Consider the following 26,413-nt stretch of genomic DNA (forward strand, 5'->3'; position numbering starts at 1 on the left):
TGTTCCTTATAACCAAAGCCATCTACCTGACAGTTCTATTTTCAACATTCTCAGCTTCCTAGAGTCCCTTCAAAACACCCAGGATTATGGGTCATCAGCCCTGCCATGGGTCACCCCAAGCCAAAGCTCTTGATATCTGTTTTTCCTCTGTACCTAATGACAGCATCTCTGTAGTTTAGTTTCTGATTTTCCTGTATTTTTTCCTGGGCTTCACTATCAATGCTACTATTTATTCATATCTTTTGTGTTATGTCCTATTACTGTGTTCATCAACTCAAATTCCACTTACTAGTACTAAAATACCTGTAGTACCTCGAAGTAACTTCCTATACATTTCCAACACAACTCCCATATCACAAGGGTGATTTTCTACAAAAGCACTTCTCAAATTGGCAATAAAGAAACATTCTTATGGGGCTGTTAACAGAAGTTTGGAAAAACCAAAAAGACATCTCGCAAATCTCTGAAACTTACAGATAAACTTAAATGTGTGCATCCTAGGGCATGGTGGAGCATTTAACATGCTAACATTGTACAAGTCACCAAGAATGGCTTTTTTTTTTTTTTTTTTGACAGGCAGAGTGGATAGTGAGATAGAGAGAGACAGAGAGAAAGGTCTTCCTTTTTGCCATTGGTTCACCTTCCAATGGCCGCCACGGCCGGTGCACTGTGGCCGGTGCACCGCGCTGATCCGAAGGCAGGAGCCAGGTGCTTCTCCTGGTCTCCCATGGGGTGCAGGGCCCAAGCACTTGGGCCATCCTCCACTGCACTCCCGGGCCACAGCAGAGAGCTGGCCTGGAAAGAGGGGCAATCGGGACAGAATCCGGTGTGCCAGCACCGCTAGGCAGAGGATTAGCCTGTTGAGCCACGGCGCCGGCCAAGAATGGCTTTTAACATGAACAAAAGATCGATATGAACCTGTGTGTCTGAGGACCAGATCAGCATCTTGTTGATGTTCCTTGTAACACTCTGGGAATTGGTCTCTAGGATGAGAAAATGATCATTGTCCTCTTGCACTGTTCCGTTTTGAAAGAAATCCAGGCGTCTATTTGAAAGGCATGCAGCCTGTCTTTGTACACGGCTCAGGTAGAATCTATGTTTTCAGAAGCGACTGATGTATGGAGCTGCTTGGCAGGGATAGAGGGGAGGGCTGAGGCTGTGTGTGCAGCTGGGCAGGGCCAAGTCTTTTCTAGAGAAATCCACCACATGACAGGTCTTCACAACGTCCCTGGAGAGTGCGTTTTATGAGACAGTTATGCATGTTTCTTCGTACTTTTCATTTCCATGAAGTTTCTGAACCACCCTCACCTATGGATTCAGTTACTTAGGCTACACACTTGAGAAGCAAACATATGGAGCAACGAAATCAATCAGGCTTAGTGACAGGGAATATGATCGAGGTCCACGTTTGGTGGGTTTTCCTGAATTTAGAAGGCTGAGAAATAATCATAATTAAAAATCAATATTCATAATGGCTCCTGAAGATGTTTTTCTTAGTCACTAACTGTGCTGAAAGCACTCTGGAGTACATGGGAAATGGATATTGTGGTTTCCATTTCAGATGAGTTAACTAAAACTGGTTTTGTGCTATGTAGCATCACTATAATCATAATCATGTCCATAGGTCTATTTGATTATTAATGAATTAATTAATCAAACTGGTTACTCAGGATCTGATCTCTACTCATAATCATGATATGGTATGGGGAGAAAGGAGAAAAAAGAGTATTAAATGTACTGCTACTGGGGCCAGTGCTGTGGCACAGTGGGTTAACGCCCTGGCCTGAAGCGCCAGCATCCCATATGGGTGCCGGTTTGAGACCTGGGTGTTCCACTTCCTGTCCAGCTCTCTGCTATGGCCTGGGAAAGCAGTAGAAGATGGCCCAAGTCCTTGGGCCCCTGCACCCATATGGGAGACCCGGAAGAAGCTCCTGGTTCCTGGTTCCTGGCTCCTGATCGGCGCAGCACTGGCCGTTGCGGCCATATGGGGAGTGAACCATCAGATGGAAGACCTCTCTCTGTGTAACTCTTTCAAATAAATAAATAAATCTTTAAAAAAATGTACTGCTACTAACTTCCTTGGATAAAAAATGTTTTTAATTGTCAGAAACATGTTAGAACTGCATCTGTCATTCGAATAATAAAAGTCATAGTGCTATCTGTTCTGTGACACTAATAAAAAACATGTTTTCCCATGATGACAGAGAAGCATCACAAAGAAAAGCTGGATGCACTGACACAATTCACTTGACAATACCATCTTAACTGTCACCTGGGGCAGCTTTCATGACTCAATTTCCAAGCAAACCATACCCACGTCCCCTGGCAAGCCTGCTACTCTGGCTATGCCCACGTCTCTTTTCACCATCCCATTTGGCTCAGCCCTGTCCTCCCCCTTAGCTGCAGTGGTAAAGCATCTGATAACCTAGCATTTATGAGAAACTCAATTTTAGTAGCTGACTGTGAAAACCTGCCTGCTAACGGCTGCTGCTGCCAGGAACCTGGTAAGGCAGAATGTCATCTAAGAATTACCCCATATTTGGAATGGTTTCTTTCACCCTTAAAAGTTCTACAAATAGGCAGCAACATAAGTTAGCTACATCTCTCCAAGAGTCACATAGCATGTTAGGTGATAAATCAGGATTCAATTTCCAAAGGGAAATTTTCCAAGGCATCCATTAGTCATGAATTAATAAAAAAACATTCCAGATTACAATACTTCCAGCTGAAACCTCTAGTAAGTGAAAATACCTCTATTAACTGGTTTCTTTCCAGAGAACTACAATGACCACAGACATTAATTTCATATGAAATAATAACAGGACCTACTCTTGGCAGACACCATTCCTTGTACATCTGAATTTACACTGTGGTTCCACAGACATTCACTTAGTTAATTCTCACAGGTACCTTATAAACAGGTGTTACTATTTACCATTTATAGACAGGAGGACAATGGCACCAAGACCTTAAGTAAAAGCTGTCCAAAGTCACTCAGGGGGTAAGTGGCAGAGCTGGGACAGGAACCTGGTGGTCTCATTGCCATTTGTATGCACCCAAGAATCACACCACTGAGGAGAGAGAGAGAGAGAGAGGGCCACATCCCTTACCTGGTAGAGGCTGACATACTGTTTCCGCAGCCACTGCTGTCTTTGGTCGGGGAACTTCCTCATCTTTCTCACAGCTTTAGTGAGTTCCAACAATCCACTGAAGAGCATTTTAGCTGTGTGCTTTGGTGCCACAAAGTGCAATAATCTATTGTCTGTGGTCTGAAGCCCATAGAGCAGTGTCACACCAGTCTCAGACAGAAACATGCTACTCAGTTTGTTCTGAACACACACAGTGTGTATATCAATGCCAGGGTGTCCCATGTACACAGCCTTCACCGAAAACAGATCCAAGACCCCCTCCGCCAGGCCATTTAATCCAGCACTGCCCAGTAGCGCGAATTTGCCAGGCTCGGTTGTGTTACTGAGCATACCAAGTTTTGCTTTAGTGCTGGCTGGGGAGGCCGTGGTGGGCTTTATCCAGGTCAAGGTGCTATTGTCAGGCTGAAGCTGGAGGAAGCAGCGGGCAGAGAGGTGTGTGTCTTGGTCGTAGTGGATGACCGTGGCCCCCTGCAGCAGGAACTGGTGCACATCAGCTTGGATGGACAGCACATACCATGGGATGAGCTCTGTCCCGTGATCAAAGGCCTTCTGCGACTCCTCAGATCCGTGCGAGTCACAGTCCTTGAGCTGCTCAAAGATATCATTTTCTGAATCCAGCAAATCTCCAATTATAAACCTGATAGGGACAGACAGAAATTGGGTCTTATAATTGGAAGTAAGAACAACCCAAAGCCTTTTACTGCCACTGCGTTTCATTTTTTGTCCACTATGTATTATAATTACCATTCGGTTATAAAATGATAAACATGAGTAATTTTTTATAATCATGTTCTAAAACCTTATATCTATTGAGGTGTCTGACCATAGCCATAAGAAAGGAACTACTAATGAGTTATTGTACTTTTATTATTAGCAATAACCTTTATTATGTACTAGCTTTCCCTCTTGTGTGTTAAATACTTTACATATATTTTTGCACAACTAAATTTGACCTACTTGCAAAGCTTTCTCTCTCCTCCCCCCCTTTTTCTTAATCTTTGTGGAAACTGAGATTTAGAAAGGGGAATTAACGTGCTAAAGGTTAGCCAGCCTGTAAGAGGCCCAGCCAAGCTGGGGTTGCGTCTGTGTGATTCTACAGCTTGGAATCTTTGTCACTAGGCTTATTTGACTTCCACTGAAATCATAAACAAAAGTCATTACCTGAATACAATGGGGACAATGGGGCTGGAAGAGGCAAAAACAAGATTAAATAGGCTGGCCTGAGAAGAAAACTCTGTTAAAAATGAAATACGACTGGTTCAAAGACTCTCATTGGGAAATATGGGCATGGTGGCCAGACACACAACCACGGCTCTCCTTGATCCAACCTTAGATTTTCACTCCTTGTTTATTTTATTTTATTTGTTTAATTTACTTATTTGAAAGGCAGAGCTACAGAGAGGCAGAGAGAGAGAGGTTGGTCTTCCATCTGCTGGTTCACTCCCCAAATGGCTGCAATGGCTGGAGCTGTGCCAATCCAAAGCCAGGAGCCAGGAGCCTCCTCCAGGTCTTCCATGTAGGCGCAGGGGCCCAAGGACCCAGACCATCCTCCACTACCCTTCCAGCCCACAGCAGAGAGCTGGATTGGAAGTGGAGCAGCCAGGACTCAAACTATTGCCCACATGGGATGCCGGCACTGCAGGCAGTGGCCCCACCTGCTACGCCACAGCACCGGCCCGCCTCTTCACTCCCTGTTTATATGTGGGCACACACAAGTGCAGATAGAAGACTTGTCTAACTGGAAAATTTGGGAAGTTCCCTTCCCTGGGTCAGGACTTTGGATTATCTGAGCCAAAGGGGTCTTAGGGGAGGCCAGGGAGATCTTACTGCTTCCTTTTTGGACACTGAAGCAGGAACCTGCCCCAAAGAGATCCATTCTCTTCAAATTATCTGCTGGACCACAAACAGCTCTAATGCGATGGTGATAAGGCTGTGAGGGAGCCAGTCCCAGGCTGGTCCAAACATCTCTGGGAATTATGCTATTATCAAAATATACTGGATAGTTTTTCCAATGTCTTGAGGCACTTGGGCACCAACTGCCTCTTGGTGAGGGAAGGACAGAAGCCCTGGGCTTTCTGATGCTCCTCAGCCTGGGTTGTGGTCCCTGAGCAAGATCTCCATTCTCGCCTCCAGGCAGTAGGTTCTTCTTCCTTGTCCCACATAACGGAATTGTCTTTTGAAAAAATATCTACAATACATTTTGAATTTTAGCATCTCACAAAACTGACGATTAGAAAATTCTTTTCAAAGCCCCATATCAGAAACAACCTAAACATCCAGCAACAATAAAATGTATACACAAACTCTGGTGTGTTCATACAGTGTAATTCTGTATAGCAATGAAAATGAGTAACAGCCAACTACATGCAGCAATACAAATTTTAAGCAAGACACACAAGAACACATAGAGTATGATGACATTTATACAAACATAAATTTCAAACCAGGCAAAACTACCCTATACTCTTTAGGAATGTAAATTAGCAGAAAGACTTTAAAGAACAGCAGGTTATCATAAAATATTTTCCTCTAGTGGGAAAGCTGATGATATAACTGTGAAGAGAAACAGGCTTATAAGTACTGGTGATGGTCTAACTCTGGGTGGTCATTACATAGGCAGTCACATGATAGTTACTCAACTGTATTACCTTTTAATAAGCTTATTTTAAAACGATCTTAGATTTATAGAGACATCTCAAAGTACTTCGTCCTGCACAGTTTTCCCTATTATTTACATCATACATTAGTGTGGTACCTGGTTAGTGTTGTCAGAATTCAGAAACAAATATTGGTACATTACTAATTAAAGTCCACACTTTATACAGATTTCCTTAGTTTTTACCTCATGTCCTTTTCTCCCCAGGATCCAACATCACATTTAATCATTGTGTCTCTTTTTTTAAAGATTTATTCTTTATTTGAAAGTCAGAATTACATAGAGGGAGAGACAGAGACAATCTTCCATCTGCTGGTTCACTCCCCAGATGGCCACAACAGCCAGTCGTCATTGTGTCTCTTTAGGTTCTCTTGAATATGATGGTTTTACAGGCTTCTCATATTTTTTGATGATCTTGACAGTTTTGAGGAGTATTGGTCATGTGTTTTTGTAGAAGTTCACTTAAGTTAGAATTTTTCAGATATTTTTTCATAGTTAGATAGGAGTTAAGGGGCTTTGGGGAAGAAGACCACAGGAGCAAAGTGCCTTTCTCTTCACATCACAGAGAAGGTACCCACTATCTTTTTTGAACTTGAACAGGAACCAGAATACATTATTTGTTTTTCGAACTTGGAAGGTACCCACTACTAACAAGACTTATCCCTGTTAGTATCAATCCTGATCAATTGGCTGAGCCAGCATTTTTCATGTTGCACTGTGATTTAAAACTCCTTTCCATACTGTACTTTGTGGAAGGAAGTCACCATGTGCAGCTCACACTGAATGGGGTGGCGAGTTATGCTCCACCTCCCATTGCATGCAGTATTAATAAAGTCTTTGGAATTCTTTTGCCTGGAAGATTTGTCTTCCTCATTTGGTCATTTGCTTATCATTTACAGGTATTATTTACTTATTATTACTATGAAGTCATGACTACTTAATACTTTTGGTGGGTAATAATTTAAGCCTACTTTACTCATGTTGTTGTCTTGGTTATGGAGCGCTCTTCCAGTGGGCCCTTGTGCTCCTTTCTCATACTCCGCCACTGTGGGGGTGTTCTGAGCACTTTCTTAGTTTCTGGCACAACATGCCCTTGGCTCATTTTGTATATTTTCTGCCCTACTCCTGCAGTCAGCTATTTCTCCAAGAAATCTTGCTTCCTTTTATTGAAGAATGGTATTAAAAACAAATATCGAGGGGATAGTTACAAATATAATTTGTGCACTTTTCTTATTATTTCGTAACAAAAAGTAAAAGAAAGATAATCCCTCTTTTTTAGCTCTATCCATCTGAAATTGCTGCTAGTAACAGTGAAAAATCAATACTTACGTCCTCTTACACAACTGCTTCCAACATGGAGCGTGAAGGTTTGGGATCTGCCCTCGGGATTCACCTTGGGTTTAGTAATCAGCTTCACACCTGTTTAATGATCAGCTCTACCACCTGTTTGCTGTGTGACCTCATCAAAACACTCAGCCTTTCTGTGTCTCCCTTGTCTGTTAAATGGCAAAAAGACAATGCTCATCTCACAGAAGTGAGAATCAAATACAATAACACTTGAGAGCAGTGTCTGGGTATGGTGGGAAGAATCAGTGTGTTCCTAAGTTGTAATTATGAAATATATGAAGTTTGTATTCCTTAAATAAAAGGTTTCTGTGGGGAAACTAGAGAAGGCAGTGTCTGGCCTGCTCGAGGGTAGTGCCATGATTCAATACAGAAAGTCCAGTTCCCATTCCTTCCACTGCTTCCCCACTTCCTCTTCTTGAGCCTAAGTCACCTGGCTGCTCTCTAGAGGTGCTTTCTCCAGGAGCACCTGCAAACTTCTCTCTGAGACCATTTCTACATCCTTTTTTTAAGATTTATTCATTTATTTGAGAGGCAGAGTTACAGAGAGAGGGAGAGACAGAGAGAGAGGTCTTCCATCCGATGGTTCACTCCCTAGAGGGCTGCAATGGCCAGAGCTGGGCTGATTTGAAGCCAGAAACCAGGAGCTTCTTCCAGGTCTCCCACGTGGGTGCAGGGGCCCAAGCACTCAGGCCATCTTCCACTGCTTTCCCAGGCCATTAGGAGGGTGATAGATGGGAAGTGGGACAGCTGGGACTTGAACCAGTGCCCACATGGGATGCCAGCACTGCAGATGGAGGCTGAACCTACTACGCCATAGTGCCGGCCCCCATTTCTACATTCTCTATGTCATATTTCTTTTTGTTATTTCTTTAAAGATCAAACAGGACTTGATTGGTCTGCATCAATATCTATTAAAATATAACATGCTAATTTGGACAAAGAGCCTCTGATTTTGCTTTAGCAAAAGGAATGGTGTTTCTCAAACTCCATTTAATTTACCGTTCTGAGTGAAATCAAACATTTTTCAGCAAAAACAGGATCTTTGAAAAGTAATGTCTGGAAAGAAAAATTCTATGGCTTTTCTGCAGCCTGTTTTTGCCTCTCAGAGATGATGTAAACTGGAGAGAGGGGACCCTGTCTCCCCTGGCATCAGCTTTTATTTTGGAATGCACAAAGAACTAAGGCCAGATGGCAATAATTCCATTAAAAAACATTCTTTTAGGGACTAATGTCCAAAATAAAATTGACAATTGTTTGTAATGAAGTAAGTTCATTTCAAGCAGGAAACTAGCGGTAGCTCTGCCTCTTAGATAATATAGGGCATTTTATGCAATTATGTGCCTGATTCTCTCAGGAGACAATTTTCTGTGAATTTATGAGAAGAAATAACGTAAAACACTAAGGAGTTATTTAGGAATTAAATACCGTTAAACAACATTAGCCCAACATCAAAGATGTCACACTTAGGTTGTGAGCCTTAGGGAGAGGACCAAGGAATGAAAATAGAAAGAGGGTTTCTATCCTACCCCCAAGGGGCTGCTGCGGCACTGTCAAAAACCACACACTGATACATGAACACTGATGTTCCCTGATGACAATCTCTTATTAGGTGACAAGATGGGTATTTGTCAGCTTAAATATTTTCTTTGTAAGGGTTAATTACCTTGTACAAATTTAACAGGATTACTTGAACATAAATCATCAAGTGATAAAATAAGGCTAAATTTAACTTTTAAAAATATTTTTAATCTGAAAGGTAGAGTTACAGAGAAAGAGAGAGAGGGAGAGAGGGAGGAAGAGAGGTGGAGAGAGGTGGAGGAAGGGGGAGGGAGGGGGAAGGAGGTGGAGGGATGGGGAGGGAGGGGGAGGGAAGAAGAGGAAGAAGGGGGAGGGAAGGAGAGGAAGAAGGGAGGGAGGGAGGGAGGGAGAGAGGGAGAGTGAGGGGGAGGGGGGAAGGAGGGAGGGAGGGAGGGAGAGAGGGGGAAAGGGGGAGGGGGGAAGGAGAGAGGGAGAGAGGGAGAGAGGGAGAGAGAGAGAGAGAGAGAGAGAGAGAGCGAGCGAGCGCAAGGCTGAGCCAGGAGCTTCATCCAGGTCTCTCATGTGGGTGCAGGGACCTAAGCACTTGGGCCACCTCCCACTGTTCACTCAGGCACATTAGTGGGGAGCTGGATCAGAAGTGGAACACCCAGGACTCAAACCAGCCCTCATGTGGCATGCATGGCAGTTTAACCCGCTGTACCACAACACCGGCCCCTAAATTTAATTTTAAGATGGAAGAAAATCTATACCTTTCCCAAAGCACTTGCTATCTCTTTTGCTTGTGATAAAATCTAGCATTTTTAAAGCTCTTCTCTGGAAAATGCTTTCTTTAATTAACCTAGCACCTTCCTCAACTATACATAGCCTCTAAGTTATAACTAGGTAATGCATAGACATGGAGCTAGCCTACCTGAATTTAAATGTTGGCCCTACTAGCTGGGTAAAATGTAAATGTTGTTGTTTATTGCAGCCCAATTTGCAATAGCTAAGACATGGAATCAACTTAAATGCCTGTCAATGGAAGATTGGATAAAGAAACTATGGGCTGGTGCCGCGGCTCAATAGGCTAATCCTCTGCCTGCGGTGCCGGCACCCCGGTTCTAGTCCTGGTTGGGGCGCCAGATTCTGTCCCGGTTGCTCCTCTTTCAGTCCAGCTCTCTGCTGTGGCCCAGGAGTGCAGTGGAGGATGGCTCAAGTGCATGGGCCCTGCACCTGCATGGGAGACCAGGAGAAGCACCTGGCTCCTGGTTTTGGATCAGCGTGGTGTGCCAGCTGCAGCGACCATTGGAGGGTGAACCAACGGAAAAGGAAGACCTTTCTCTTTGTCTCTCTCACTGTCCACTCTGCCTGTCAAAAGAAAAAAAAAAAAGAAACTACGGGATATATACTCTATGGAATACTACACACAGTTAAAAAATATTAAATCTGGTCATTTGCAACTAAATGGATGAACCTGGAAAAACATACTTAGTGAGATAAGCCAGTCCCAAAGGGACAAATATTATATGTTCTCCCTGATCTGTGATAACTAACAGAGCACCTAAAAAGTAACCTGTAGAAGTGAAACTGACACTACAAGAAGCAATTACTTGAACAGCCCTTGTCTTGACTGTTGAGGAATAGTTTATTATTTCATTTTTTTTATTCTTTTTTTTCCTACTTAATGCCATTTGTTGAACTCTTTCCTTAACATAGAATTAATCATAGGTGTATTAAGTCAATTGAAAATAGATCCCAGTTAAAAATAAGAGTGGGGATGAGAGAGGGAAGAGCTGTACAGTTTGGCACACATTCCCACAGACTTACCCCTAAGGGTGAAACTAAAAACTTGCTATGGGTCTCCAATTCCCATTAAGCTGGGTGGTATTAATCCCATCTTATGTGATAAAGTGATCATATAAAGTGTGGAACTGATCATATAAATAGGATTAAATGTCAAAGGGATCACATAAATAAGACCAAGTGTCTAGTAATAACAATAGATAGAATTAAAAAAGAGAGAAAGGTCCAACATAGGAAGCAGTCCCCACAGCAGACTCATAGAATGATAAATGCCTTAAACAGCACTCTGACCTAGGAATCAGCCCCTAAGGCATTCAGGTATGGCTGAAAATCCCATGAGAGCATTTTAGGCATGGAAAGCCAAGACATAGTGGCAAAAACTGTTCTGCATGAAGGATCTCTGTGAGTGAGACCCCACTGGAAAGAAGGGGCCATCAAAGAAGGATGTATTTTTCTCTGAAGGGAGGAGAGAACTTCCATTTTGCATACAGCCCTGTCTAAATATTGATGGAGTTTGTATATAAAGTCAATTAAAAACAAATCTTAATGAAAAATAGAATGGGAGAGGGAGGAGGTGGGATGGGAGAGGGGGTGGGAGGGCTCTATATTCCTAAAAGCTGTATATATGAAATTTGTATTCATTAAATAAAAACCTAAAAATAAAAAATGTAAATGTTGTAAACATTAAATCACTTAATACATGTAAAGTATTTAGGACACTCTTTGCTTAAAAGTAGGTTCTCAATAAGTATTAGCATGTTAAATATTTCTATTATTCTCTACATACTTTAACATTCCTAATTTCTATTTTCTAGCAATGGCACCGCATGATACTCTTAGATCTCCCTGATTTAAAAATATTCACATAGGCATAGCTTATTTATTCTTCATGATGATACACACAAAAGTTATTGTTTGTATCTCAGCTGCTCCACTTCTGATCCAGCTCCCTGCTAATGCTCCTAGGAAAGGCAGTGGAAGATGGCTCAAGTCTTTGAGCTCCTGCCCCTACATGGGAGACCCAGATGGTGTTCTTAGCTGCTGGCTTCAGATTGGCTCAGCCCTGGTCATTGCTGCCATTTGGAGAGTGAACCAGCTAATGGAAGATCTTTCTCTTTCTCTTTGTAACTCTTTCAAATAAATAAATACACCTTTTCTTTAAAAAAAATGTAATTGGAACATTTTCAGATGATCCCACTGCATGGGAAATAGACATATAAAGAAGTCGAGGGTTAGCCCCGTCCAGTGGAAAAGCAATGCCTTAAACATCGCCGGATAAAGGATCCTGCCCTGTGACTGACCACGGCCAGACTCAGGCCCAGCTCTGCTGCTTACTGCATAGGCAAAGACTTCAGCTGTCTGGGCCCCACTTGTTGGTCTGTGCAGAAGTTCAGCAAGCCCATCTTCAGATCCCATTGATATCCTGAGATTCCTCAACCCATTCCTTTCCTGCTGAAGTCTTTCCCTTTTTATAACAGCTTTCCCAGGGCTTCTGTAAGGGCACTCAGTGGGTTTTCCGGCAGGAGTAGCTGAGAGGTTTGAAGAATCTGAGTGCCCTGGAGGACCGGGAGATGCCCCTTCTCTGCGGGCTGTCATCTTCACAGGCTGGTACTTGCCGAGAGCGGGGGCTGGAGGCTGTTGTTCAGAGTCGTCATTTCAGCACAGCAACAAAGCACACTTCCTCTGTGCTTCAGGATCTGCGGTTCCTTTTGCCACGCCCCCCCTCCCCCGCTCCCCCCTCCCCACTGGAAACGTTAATGCCAGGATCCGAACCAGCGACGGATTCCCCAGTCCCGGGGGATGGTCATGGAAGCAGTGCTTGTTGTCTCGGTTTCAGAGAATCCTGGTAAACACCCCTACCCTTGACCTTGTATGTTTCGAGTTTTCTTTCAGAGTAGCAGTCACCTGGAGGTAAGGAAACTGTGACTGGTACTCAGGTGCAGAGGCTTCAAAGTGAGGATTTCAACAGGACTTCAAAGGCTTTGTGAAATAAATATTTGCATTTTTGTATTTTTTCCTCCTGCCTAGGAGTGCAGGGTCTGAAAAGAACGCATTGGAAGAGAATGTTCTCAGGATGTGGATGATAAAACGAGGACCAGGGGCTGAGCAGGATATCGGGGGGAACATGAATTCCTGGGAGGTGATGCAACCATGCAAGAAATTGATCACGTGAAGAAACCCCTGGGGAGAGGAAAGCTCGGAGTTTAGATATCTGAGACTCAAGCAAAGCCAGCATTCCTGAAGGTAATGTAGACACGCACGCACAGTCTCGAATGAAGACTGCGATTTTTAAAAAAAGCCCTATGAAATTCAGTACTTTATCTATTTAGTGATGATGTTTCCTTCACAGATTTAAGGAAAGATGTCAGCCAGATGTCACCCTGAGCAAAAGGCTGGCTTCTCCCAAACCTCTGGCTACTTTTCCTTACAAATGCTGGGAAATTGGCAATGAACTGCAGTCCAATGTCTCTTAAAGAAAAGATTTATGCATTTATTTATTTATTTGAAATGCATAGTAATGAGAGAAAAAAAACAGAGACAGAGAGAGAGAGAGAGAGAAATAGGAAGATCTCTTTCATATGCCGGTTCACTCCCCAAATGGCCCAACAGCTGGTTCTGGACCAGGCGTGCACCAGGAGCCAGGTGCTCAATCTGGGTTTCCAGGTAGGTGGCAGGGCCCCGACTCCCTGAGCCCTCAGGAGTGAGCAGCAGCAGGAAGCAGAGCCAGGGCTCCAAAGTGGGATGTGGGCACCACGGGAGGCGTCTGAACGCTGTGCCGAACGTCTGCCCCCTAAGGAAGTTACTTTCCAGAAACACTGCTGTCCTTCCCGACGCAAAACAAACAGCCGTGCCTTACAGCCGTGCCTTGCAAACACCCAGACTCCAAGACAACCGCCCAGCCACGATGCAGGAGCCAGGAGCACCGCCACAAATACAACCTCTCGACGCAAAGTGGGCAAGACCAGAGGACCTGACGGCTTCGAGGGGCTTCACAGGATTCTTGCCCCCGGGCCGAGCTCTGCCCCTTGAAGCTAGGCTTGGCCGTGAGTAACAGACACCGGAGAGATGCGGGGGCGCCTCAGCCCCACTGACGTCCACGCCTCGCCTTTGGTCGGGTGAGCATGACTGGCTGCTAAAACAGCAACTGGAACAAGTGAGCGGCTTCCCAGCTTCCAGGGCTGAGGGGAGTGACGGGAAAATGCCCCACAGGACCCTGCTTCATAAAGCGAGGTCTTCGAACCCTGACTTAGTCACCCAGAGCCTGGGTAACTGCTGAATACTGATTTCTGGGTCACCCGTTCTATCACATCTGTCTATTTGACTTAAAAATATTCTAATACCCACCATGGCACCCTGCCTAAAAATTAACAGAAAAAATTACAGGAATGGTGAAAGAAATAAAAAATTATGGTTCTAATCTTGCAATATAACTTGTTGAATTTTTAGAAATGGCAAGAGAAATAGCCCTAGAATTTTTTTTTAAAAAGAAATAAGAGATGGCAAAAAGTTAAATTATGAGCGATAATTTTAGAACAAAGCAGTGAAATGAGAAAGGTAAATTCTCATTCGGAATTGGTAAAGTTTCAAGATAAAGAAGCATGATTTTGTGATAAAAAGAGGTGGATTTTATCAAGTGTCTTTGTGAAGCTACACTGAGGTAGGGCAGAGACTAACCAGCAGGAAAAAAAGCAAATGTGCATTCTCTCCTTTAAAGTTTTGTTTTGTTTTGTTTTACAGGTAGTGTTGTACACAGTGAGAGAGAGAGAGATAGAGAGAAAGGTCTTCCCTCCACTGGTTCACTCCCCAAATGGCCGCCATGGCCGGCACTGTGTCGATCCGAAGCCAGGAGCTAGGTGCCTCCTCCTGGTCTCCCATGTGGATGCAGGGACCCAAATATTTGGGCCATCCTCCACTGCCTTCCCGGGCCACAGCAGAGAGCTGGACCGGAAGAGGAGTAGCCAGGACTAGAACTCGGCGCCTATATGGGATGCCAGGGCCGCAGGCGGAGGATTAACCAAGTGAGCGCTGCCTCTCCTTTAAAGTTTTTTTAAAAAATTATTTATTTGCAAGGCAGAGGGGAAGGAAGAGGGAGACGGAGAGGGAAAGAGTGTGAGCGAAAGTGACAACAGTGACAGACGCTGCTGAGAGACCACCTGTCCTCTGGTTCACTCCCCAGAAGCTCACAACATCCAGGACTGCAGCAGCAGGTGAAGCCAGAAGCTGGGAACTAAATCTTGCCTCCTGCCTGAGTGGCAGGGACCCAACCATTGAGCCATGACGGCTGCCTCCCAGGGTCTGCACTGGCAGGGATCTGGAGGCAGGAGTGGAGCTGGAAACTGAACCCAGGCGTGACTGTCCCAGCTGCTGACCGAGGTGCCAGGCCCAGTGCCCATCCCGTCCCCTCTTTAGAACGTCTGAAACTTACTGCCACCTGGCTTTGTCCTTCAAAGAATTTTTCCTGGAGCCACCGCCTTCACTGGGGCTGTCCTCCTCTTCTGTCTCCAGACTCCGACTGCAGCTTCTGATGACCTGGAAGATGCTGTTGACCGTAGACTCCTTCTCCGAATTCTTTAAGCCATTCTGTCCCACACGTTGTAAGAAATTATCTTGTCCACTGTAGTCGGCTACAAACTAGAGAAACACATGGACAAGTTGCCGTCACAACTTAGGCCGATACGCCTGAATAACCCACTTGGCTGGGGAAAGGAAACCATAATAGTAATAAATAATGGCCTGTGTGCCTATTTTATTGGAAAGAAAACAAGAACCTCCAGGAAAAACATTTTTTCATTTCACCACGTGGAATAGCAAAACTTACTCTCGTTTACACTCAGACAGTTTTAGTCAGCCTAGGAATCAACACTCCGCTTCGGCTTTAAAACACAGAAAGCAATATTATTGCAGGGCTCTCTGGGGAGAAGATTAGCCACTTTACAGAGGAAGGGCAGGGATATTTTGTCCTTGTAGTGAGAACTGAGGAAAACCATGACAAAAGCATCCCACTCACTGGAACCACATAGAATCACGGAGGACCCGGGAAAGCCCTGGGCAAAGGTGCTTTCTGCCGTATGGTGCCTATGTCTACAGTAATACGGCAGCTTATTGGGGGCGTTTTAAGCTGTCACTGATCTGGAAGTGTCTCCCAGGGGAGGGGAGAGCTGCTGCCCAGCCAGGAGATGAGGGGTTCCCTCTGCCCAGGACCAGAGGGGCTGGGGCGGGGGCCGCGTGGGGGTCCTGCTTGAGCCCCGCTCCCTTTTCTTCCTTTGCGTCCCAGCTGGTAAATCAGGTGAGCCAGGGGTGGGGCGTGTACCTGCCAGTGGTTCTCAGGTCTGATACCAGGGATGCCTGTGTTCCCAGAGAGGTGGGAGTTTGAGGAGAGTCCTCCCACACTCACTGAGAAGAGGGGTGTGTGGAGGGGGGGGCGAGAGGAAGAGGGGGAGAGAGAGAGGAGGGTAGCGAGTGCCTCCACAGAGAGAATGACCCTAGGTGTGTGTTTGGGATTTCCGGGAATGGGATTTCTCTATTTCAGTCCCTTCTTTCATTTACAAAATGATTTATTTATTTGAAAGTCAGAGTTACAGAAAAAGAGAGGAAGAGAGAAGAGAGAAGAGGGGAGAGGGGAGAGGGGGAGATCTTCCATCTGCTGGTTCATTCCCCAAATGGCCGTAATAGCCAGGCCTAGGCCAGGCCAAAGCCAGAAGCCAAGAGCCAGGGGCTTCATCTCAGTCTCCCACCTGGTGGCTGCTTTCCCAGGCACATTAGCAGGGAGTTGGATCAGAAGTGGAGCATCCAGGCCGGCGCCGTGGCTTAACAGGTTAATCCTCCACTTTGCGGCACTGGCACACCAGGTTCTAGTCCCGGTTGGAGCGCCAGATTCTATCCCGGTTGCCCCTCTTCCAGGCCAGCTCTCTGCTATGGCCCGGGAAGGCAGTGGAGGATGGCCCAAGTGTTTGGGCCCTGCACCCGCATGGGAGACCAGGAGAAGCACCTGGCTCCTGCCTTCGGATCAGCGCGATGTGCCAGCCACAGCGGCCATTGGAGGGTGAACCAACGGCAAAAAGGAAGACCTTTCTCTCTGTCTCTCTCTCTCACTATCCACTCTGCCTATCAAAAAAAAAAAAAAAAAAAAAAAAAAAAAAAAAGTGGAGCATCCAGGTCTCTAGCCAGCACCCATATGGGATGCCAGTGTTTCTGGCTGTGGCTTAACCCACTACACCACAATGCTGGCCCCTCCTTCTTTTATTTTTAAATACCTCAGAAAGGGAGGTTTCCTGATTTTTTTCCCTCTTGTTTCTCAGTGCCCCCTCTCTCCAATGCCCAATGCCCTGAGTCAAAGCTCACTCATTCCTTCTACCCTGGAAGTCTGGAACAAGGGGCACTGAGCCCAGGGGTGCCGAGGCAGCTGGGACCAGGAGCCTGGAGCTTGTCTTTAGATGAGGCCCCAGCTTCCCCAGCACCTTCCCACAAGGGATGGAAGGAAGGCAGCACCGACTTTCGCCCATTCCTTCTCCCACTGGTTTGGAAAAGCAACACCCTCACCTGACTTTCTCTAGCCTCTGCATCCAGATATTCCCACTCAAAAAAAAACCTGTCTACCTTAAAACCCAAATCAGCAACCAACACCTTTTCCCACTTGTGCTTACACACTGTCACATTAAACCTAACTGAACAATAGGGAGTCCCTGACAACACTCTGGCATTCTTTTCTTCAGGGCACTCAAACAACAAAACGACTATTAACTTCGGGCTCCATACAGGCAAGTGGGGGCTGGTTGTAGCGTTTGGTGAAGCCAGTCAAGCCATTGCCTGTGACACCAGCATCCCTTGGGCTATTATCTGCTGAACTCCCAGGCACATCAGCATGGAGCTGGACCCAAAGCAGAGCAGCTGGGACTAAAACTGGTGTTCCAACACGAGATGCTGGCATCGCAGGTGGTGGCCTAACCTGTGCGCCCAGATGACACAGGGAGGTGGGAGTTTTAGGAGAGTCTTCCTACTGCCACTTTCCCATGGTACCGGTGTGTGTGTGTGTGTGTGTATGGGAGAGGGAGAGGGAGAGGGAGGGAGAGAAAGAATGGCAGGTTCAAGGGTTCAAGTCTTGGTCACTCCATTCCAGCCCCCTGCTAATGTATAATGGCCAAAGGACCCCTGCTAACCCATGTGGGAGACCTGAGTGGAGTTCAGGTTCCTGACTTCAGCCTGGCCCAGCCCCAGCCATTGAGATCATTTAGGGAGTGAGCCAGCAGATGGAAGCTCTCTTTCTCCCTCTCCCTCTCCCTCCCTGTCACTCTTCCTTTCAAATAAATAATCTTAAAAAATAAAATAACTCCAGGCACGAGATCTCTTCCTGCTTTAAGTGGTACAGACACAGCCTGGTGAGACAGGTGGCCACAGCAGTGAGTCTTCACCTCATGATGACCGTGCATGGCCTCACCTCTAAAGTCTCCTCCTGGGAATTGTAGCGTGGGCAAAGCTTCATGAGGCCAGAAGCTCCGTCGAGGACCTCACAGAGCTCCTTCAGGAACACGCCGCAGAAGGGCACCACCCTGCAGCCGGGGATATGCAGAGCTCGCGTCACCGCCTTCTGGTACTCCCGCGAGGACTCGTGCAGGGCCATGGCGTCCTTTAGGCTCCTCATGGTCTCCATGTCGGACTGCTCCATGAACTGCCACATTTTCAAAACTTTTCTCGACCTGTTGCAAATCAGTGACATGTTTTAGACCCAAGGGAGACTAATTTAGTTTCGGGCAAACAGCCGAAATTCCATACCAATTCATTCTCTTTACCTTCTAAGTGTTCCTTCCTTGTTAACATTTATGGAGGACTCCCGCCTATGTCTCATTTCCAAAAGGCTAGGAATGTTGCTTTTGTGAGTTGAAGCACAGAATTAAATCAGACAAACAAAAATGGTCATATGGGATGGGATAAGTGTGGGAGCGGGGCACTGAGTGTGGGTCTGAGCTTGTCTGGAAATCATGGCCAAAAGAGAAGCATGGTGGGCGACGTGTTTGCACAAATATTGATGGAGGCCTGCATGCAGAAAATCTGCCCACTCACCCTTCTCAATCGTTGTAAACATTACCCTTGGATTAAGACAGCAATATACACGGAATCTGTTGCTCTGGCCTCTTTGGTAGAATTACTTTTTACAGAATTAGGCTTTGGCATTGAGTCACCATCCCACTTTGCCTAACAGGATGTGAAGTGAGACTTCTCTTATTTTGAATTGCTACTGAGAACAACAGGTGACACTGTACCCGGCCTTCAAAAGAGCCGGCAGGTTGTCCCGGACGATTCCCAAACTACCCAGCCTCAGCGACCTCTCACCCCCGTGGCCCCCACACAGCAGTGAAGCAGGAAGGCAGGGAAGGTTTCTAGGGAGAGGGCTGCAGGAGGAAAATCCCTTCAAGATCAGGGGCTTCAAGTGAACTCCACAGAGACACTGACCCGTGTCCTGGGCAGTTTGTGGATTGCACAGCCTGGCAGGTGACTCACCTAGAGATGAAAGGCTGGCTGCAGCCCCCTGGCAGCACAGGGAGGGAGAAGCGTCCAGTGGACACTCCTGCATTTGCAGAGTTGGGAGGGCAATGTGTTAAGCACTCCCTGTGAGTCAGCAGTGGACATTGGAAGGAGGTTGGCCCAGAGCTACCTTGAAAGGTCTGCCTGCTGAATGAGGTGACCAAGTGGAAAGAGCCCGTGAGGGCGGGACCTCCACAGCGAGAGCCTAGGGGTGGGGAACGGTGCACTGCATTTTGCCAGGCTGTGGGGGGAGGTCCCTATAAGACGGGGTTTGGGGGATGTCAGAAGGGATAACTAGGAAGAAACCATAAAATCACCCCGTCCTGCTCTCTGGGAGGGCACCAAAGATCGTTCTCCCTGGTCCCAGGCAAGTAAGATGCTTCACTTGCTCCATTCATTTCCCTTCCCCTCTCCTCTCCTGTTTGTGTTTTTTTGCAGGGATGGTGAGTTAGCAGGAAGAGAATGAAAACAGATAATCCAGGTCTTCCTACCCTATTGCAAGTTTCTGAAACTGGTTAGGCTGTGCATGGTAGGGAAGGGAGGAAGCTACAAAGTGAATGCGACTGAGATTCTGATTCAGATCGGACTGGTTTAAAAAGTCATTACATAATATAGAGGCATCCAAAAGACATAAAGGAGTACAAGACAAACACCACACGCCAGCCTCTCAGTTACAGGGTGGTTGAGGCCGCAGTAGATTCCACGCTGAGTGCATGCTTCTCTCCCCTCCTCAGAGGGACCATGACTTGAACTCTGCTGCTCTCTTTCCAATTCTTTATGCTTTCCCAACATGTGTATATATCACTAGGCACGTTGTAGAACCATCTGTGTATCTGGAAACTTTAGATAAATGGGTCGCACTGTGGGTTCTCTCAGGCAACCTGTTTTTCTTGAAAGCCTTGTTCTGGGATTTGTTTATGTTCCTGAGCACAGGAGAATGATCCTGCCTAGTAGCCACAGAAGTCTCTGGGAAAGCGAACAGCATTTCTCTATGGATAACCAGCGGGGCAGGTTAAAAAGCATGAAGTCAGACAAATAAAAGCGTTTTCTGATTTCACCCCACTCAGTCCAGCTGGTCTCATGACTAGATTTTTATAAAGCACTGAGAATCTTTTTGGGGGGATGAAGAAGAGTTATAATCAATGAATGAGACCAGGTTCTCATCATTTAATGATTCCCACTTCTGTAAATAGAGGAGCTGTCACAACATGCTTGGGAACAAAGATCAATAAGTCTTTGTTAGACAGACCTGACAATATTTTAAAAAACTTTTATTATTTTTATGATGATAAAGTATAAGATGCTCACTGTAGAAAGTCTAGAAAATGCCACAATACAGAAAAAATCAATAATTCCATAACACATAGACAACATTAGGTATGTTTCATTCCAGTATTTATTATATTTACGTTTTCCAGGTGAATAAAATATTGCTGAACTTATTAAGTATAAATGGCTTTGTTCTCATAATGTTTACTCATTTTATGTTATTTGTTTTCCAATGATTTAGAAATTTTTCATGAACATCATTTTGATGGTTAAAATATCTTTCATTATGTGGATACATATTATTTTCTTATTATTATTCATTCAGTTCATTTTAAAGCGACACCATAAATATCTTTGATTGTAAACTTTGTATATCTTTTTTTTTAAAATGAAGATTTATTTATTTATTTGAAAAGCAGAGTCACAGAGAGAGAGAGAGAGAGAGAGAGAGAGAGAGATGTTCCATCCACTGGTTCACTCCCCAAATGGCTGTAATGGCCAGGGCTGGGCCAAGACAAAGTCATGAGCCAAGAGCTTCCTTCTGGTCTCTTCTGTGGGTGCAGGGGCCCAAACACTTGGGCCATCCTCTGCTGCTTCCAAGACATATTAGCAGGGAGCTGGATGAGAAGTGGAGCAGCCAGGAATCGAATTGGTGCCCACGTGGGATGCCAGCATCACAGGCAGCAGCTTGATCCACTAAACCACTATACTGGTCCTATTAATCTTTGTATTTCTATTTTCTCTTTAAGAAAGCTGAGAATTTGTATAATACTAATACAAAACCAGAGTCATTTAACAAAAAGGCTGTTCTTTCATCACATTAAATTGCTAAATAATTTTTTTAAAAATAAAAAACCGCCAGTGAGTCTGGGGCGTCAGACAAAATGCATAGGGGTCACTGGTGAAGTGTGGCTTGGTTTGACCTTATTCCTTGCCTCAGAGACTCTCCTGGCTCTAAGGCCTTCTTGAGGTTTGAATTCAAATGAAGTTGGGTCTGAAAGTCAAATTCACTCCAGGCCTGCAAGGGCCATTCTTGCAGCAAGAGAACCTAAACATGGCCTGTGGCAGCCAGTCTCCAGGACGGTCTCTAACCACCCCTGACTCCTGGTATGGAGTCCCCACTCACAGGGAGTCAGCGCTGATGCTGATGTGAGTGGTACAGGATGGCGGAGGTGACAGTGACTTCTGAGTGAAAAGCCCTGCCGCCTCTGCCTCGCTGTCCTGGGTCATTCACTTGGAGGGGGCCAGGCAGCCTGTTGTGAGGCCAGTCACAGAAACGGGGGAGGAAGCGAGGTCCCCAGCCAAGAACCAGCACCAACATGCAAGTGAAACAGAAGGCTAAGCATCGTTAACATGGATTATGTTATCTTGAAATAATCACCTTTTTCCTTAAAAGAAACGAACACAGGTTCCTCGTAAAGATTATTGCAAAGAGAATCAGAATCATCTAGATAAAGTCTCTGTACTACAGGTTTTTTTTTTTTTTTTTTTTTTTTTAGCCTTTTCCATCTTTTGAGCCATGCCTGGGGCATGGTATGATCATTTTAAATGCCAATGACATGATCATCTCAGTTTATTGCTAGTTAAGAGAGTTCAAAAGGACAAAAAACATTTCAAATTCTTGGAATCTGCATTCTTTGTTCCAACCCAGATCCCTATGTAAGACCCTGGAGAATCAGTCTTCGTAATGTTATGAAGGCAGGTTCATTTTTTAAAATATGATCTGCAGTAGCTGTTTTTTGTTTTTAAATCTATTTTTTTTTGAAAGGCATTGTTTGAGAGAGAGAAGGAGAGACTGAGAGAAACAGATCTTCCATCTACTGGTTCATTCCCCAGATGGCCACAACAGCCAGGGCTGGGCCTGGCCGAAGCCGAGCCAGGACTGGGTCTGTCACATGGGCGCAAGGGCCCAAGCACCTAGCCCATCTCCTGTTGCTTTCTCAGGCCATAAGCAGAGAGCTGGATTGGAAGTGGAGCAGCCAGGACTTGAATTGGCACCCATATGGGATGCCGGTGCTGTGGGCGGAGGCTTAAAAAGCTATGCCACAAAACTGGCCCCAAATCAAGATTCATTTATAGTGAAAACCCTCATTGGGACAACAACAGCTTCTCTTTATGGAGACTTCCTATATGCCAAGTTGTATATCTCATATGATTTTACTCAATCCTACCCACAGAGGTGCATGTTTTTTAGTATTACCCCTATTTCACAGATACACTGAGGCTCACTGAGGCCGGACGACTTGCTCAGACCATACAGCTATTCTATGGGGTAACCAGGAGCGGATTCCCTGTTACTTCTCAACAACTCACATGCTGCATCCTCACATATCATGCTTCTTCCCACAAAGGTGACAGCAATTACTCTCAGCCAGGTCACTGAGGCCAAAAGGGAATAAGGTGGGAGACTTTATGGACAGAACAACAATTCTGTTGTTAGCTCAATGGAGAAGGTGTAGGGGCAGGATATCACAGTGGTTAAGGGCATGGGCTGTGCAATCAAGGCTGCTTGCATGACATCTCAGACATACCAGGTGACCTAGGCTGATTAGTTCCCTTGTTGTATAATATGGGAATGATCATAATATCTAGCTCAAAAAGTGATTTTGAGAATTAAAATACCCAGTGTGTGAAGTGTGACTAGCCTGGGCTTAATGTATGGTAATTGTTCAATAATAATGGGAACCAATATTATTGGATGCTTAGTATCGTGTTAGCCATTGTAACTACTAAGGGCAGCCAATGGACAGGAGTGTACAGTGCTGGGGCAATTAATAGGGCAGAGCTGGGCAGAAATCAGTTAACAATGGGGTTTATGGGGCAGGCAGAGTGAAGAGGGGATCAGTAATGGGGCTGAGGGGTTACAGAATCAGGTCATTTCACTTAGCTTGGACAAGAGCCTGGGATCAGAGGAGACACGGTAACGAGGGACGGTCACTGGCCTTGGGCTGGTGGTGTTGGAAAAGGAGGATGCCCTCCCCTAAATAATCACTACAGTTGCCTGGCTTGGTTAAATGTGGCTCTCTGGGGAATTTAACGTAGCTGGTAAGAGGAAAGCACAGCTGGGTAACTGTCTTCCCCACTGTCCCTACCTGAGGCCAGCCAGGAACTCCATGACAGCGTTGTAGTTGCCCATGTTCCAGCAGCACTTGGCCACGTGCACCAGGTAAGAGAAGACTTCCCGCTTCTCCTCCATGGAGCCTGCTGTGAGGATCAGCCACGTCACCCAGGAGCTCACCTGGAAGACAAAGAGAGGGGCGTGCACTGAAACTGTGTCTGCGAAGTGAAGCTTGATAAACTTTTTTTTTCCCACAGGAAAATGAAAAATCAATTTGCTATCAGGAAACAAAGGACCCAGCCAAGAACCCTGAAGTGATACCCCAGCTCCTTCACTGCTTTGAGAGACAATTCTGGGAAAGCCACTCAGTTTCTGTATCTTCATCTTAAGATAAAGAGGTTAGGGGCCAGTGTTGTGGCACAGTGGGTTAAGCCTCTGCTTGCGATGCTGGCATCCCATGTGGGTGCCGGTTTGAATCCTGGCTTCTCCACTTCCAATCCAGCTCCCTGTTAATGTGCCTGGGAAAGCAGCAGCAGATGGCCCAAGTACTTGGGATGCTGCCCCAACATGGGAGACCCAGATGAAGCTGCTGGCTCCTGAGTTTGCCCTGGCCCAGTCCCAGACATGGTGGTCATTTGGAGAGTAAAACAGAGGAGGGAAGACCTCTCTCTCTGTCTCTCCCTTTCTGTCTGTAACTCTTGCCTTTCAAATAAATCTTAAAAAAAAAAAAAAGATAATGAGGGTAAAGACAGCAATTCATAAAACTCCTCTTGATCTACACAGTTCCATCAGATTATAAGAAAATAAGGCCCATGGATAATTTTGATTGAAATACATTTTCCTGCTGAGCACCAAGATTAAATGAAACCAATGCACTTTGCCTACAAATTAAATATATTCATCAAGCAGTAAAATAGGTAATATAAATTGAAAGAACACAAAAATATTTTTGAATGATTGTTCATAAATGCATATTCTTTAAGTGGCAAAATGATGAGAAGAGTAAATACTTAAAGAGCACCTATTATACACCAGGAACCATTCTAGGCACTTTACCTATCTCTGTCAACAGTCCTAGAGTCAGGGACTGTCCTTGTCCTCAGAGGCTTACTAAAAGTCTTCAATCAACAAGTAGCCATGCCTGGATTTGAACTTCAGAATGTCTGCTCCACAGGTCACACTATTAATTACCCAACAAATGCTTCACTTGGACATACAAACTTGGATGCTTTCCAACTCTGGGCTTAAATTTATTCTGACATGATTTTTTCTATTAAACAAACTATACTATTTAGCAATATGCCATATTTACACCCTGTTTATGATAAAAAGTCTTTAAATAATTTGCTTAATCTCTAAGATTATGAGTGGCTTTCAAAGTTCATGGAAAATACATATTATGAAAAATCTATATATGGCTTTCAATCTTTTGCATCAAATGAAACCTATGTTTTTTTAATTAAAGATTTATTTATTTATTTGAAAGGCAGAGTTAACGAGAGTGAGAGAATGAGAGAGAGTGAGTGAGAGTGAGAGAGTGAGAGTTCTTCCATCTGCTGGTTCACTCCCCAAATGGCCACAATGGCCAGAGCTGGGCTAATTTGAAGCCAGGAGCCAGGGGCTTCTTCCAGGTCTCCCATGCAGGTACAGGAGCCCAAGCACTTGGGCCATCTTCTACTGCTTTCCCAAGCCATAGCAGAAACCTGGATCAGAAGTGGAACAGCTGGGTCTCAAACTGGATCCACAGCATCGGTCCCAAAACTCATGTTTTATAAAAAATATTTATTTATGTGTATATTTATTGATAGGCAGAGAATACACAGAAAGAGATAGAGATCTTCTAACTGCTGGTTCACTCCTTAAATGCCTGTAACAGCCAGGGCTGGGCCAGGAACCCCAAATGCAGTCTAGGTCTCTCATTTGGGTAGCAGGCACTCAAGTACTTGTTCATCATCTGCTGCCTCCTAGGGATTTAGCAGGAAGCTGGATCAGAAGTGGAGGATATCTGATATAGGACACAGCTATCCCAAGCAGTGTCTCAACACTTGTGCCAAATATCCATCTCCAACTTAATCTTTTAATTCCATTGTCCATGAACATTTTGAAGTACCCCCATATTTTGCTGCCCCCTCTACTTAGATGCTTGAACAACAGTGTTCATTTATGTTAATTTTCCATCCTGGCTACCATCTGGGTTGACAGCCTCGGTTGTTAACAAACTAAAGCCTTGGTTTTGAGCCCACCTGGCCCCATTAGCTGCCCTTGGTTCAGCAACAGCGCTGAAATCTGGGAAGCAACTGTTTTCCCTGGCCTGAGGGACAGTGAGGCCTGGACAGAGAGTTCATGGTGACCTAGAAAATGAGAGTTCAAGGCCGAGGGCGCACTGCCCACATGTTGATAGAATGGTAAGAATTAATGTATTTAGCACTGAAAGTAACCATGGAGGGCAGTCTAACCCCTTTCCTTCCCAGATCAAGAATCTATGTCTTATGGGAAATGTGACTTTCTGAGGCCACAATTCTTGCTGATGTCAAAACTAGGACTCCCACGCTGGTATTCCTTCCTCTGATGGAGGCTCAGTTTCCGTAAACTTGGCCCTGGCAGTTCTTGTAGTAACTCAATTTGAACCGCACATTTGAAGACAAAGCTAGAATGAAAGAAGATACAAAGATACCAAGACACCCCAAAAAATGTTTAAAGAAATGAAAAAAAATCTAGAATGTGAGGGATTAATGTTCTTTCCTATCTCTACACAGAAACAAACAGCTGTGGTGCAGTAGGCTAAGCCTCCACCTGCAGTGCCGGCATCCCATATGGGTGCTGGTTCATGTCCTGGCTGCTTCTCTTCTGATCCAGCTCTCTGCTATGGCCTGGGAAAGCAGAGGAAGAGGGACCAAGTGCTTGGGTCCCTGCACCCATATAGGGGACCTGGAAGAGGCTCCTGGTTCCTGGCGTTGGATTGACCCAGCTCTGGCCATTTGGGGCATGAACCAGTAGATGGAAGACCTCTCTCTCTCTCTCTCTCTGCCTCTGCCTCTCTCTGTATAACTCTGCCTGTCAAATAAATAAATATTTTTAAAAAAAGAAAAATAG

The 26,413-nt window shown here is 45.2% G+C and overlaps 1 protein-coding gene across 4 annotated transcripts in view; it reads right to left on the reverse strand.

The window, feature by feature from the left end:
* PLCE1 (phospholipase C epsilon 1) overlaps window positions 1-26,413 on the reverse strand; it is a 331,237-nt gene that overhangs the window by 74,162 nt on the left and 230,662 nt on the right. For all 4 annotated transcript variants that reach the window (XM_062214098.1, XM_062214096.1, XM_062214097.1 and 1 more), the window contains exons 5-8: window positions 23,355-23,500; window positions 17,909-18,167; window positions 14,900-15,105; window positions 3,111-3,786 (exon numbers count right to left, since the gene is read on the reverse strand). In XM_062214098.1, coding sequence (XP_062070082.1) covers window positions 3,111-3,786; window positions 14,900-15,105; window positions 17,909-18,167; window positions 23,355-23,500 — 1,287 coding nt within the window. The remainder of the gene's footprint in view (window positions 1-3,110; window positions 3,787-14,899; window positions 15,106-17,908; window positions 18,168-23,354; window positions 23,501-26,413) is intronic.

Source organism: Lepus europaeus, chromosome 17, assembly GCF_033115175.1.
Source record: "Lepus europaeus isolate LE1 chromosome 17, mLepTim1.pri, whole genome shotgun sequence".
Lineage (NCBI taxonomy): Eukaryota > Metazoa > Chordata > Mammalia > Lagomorpha > Leporidae > Lepus > Lepus europaeus.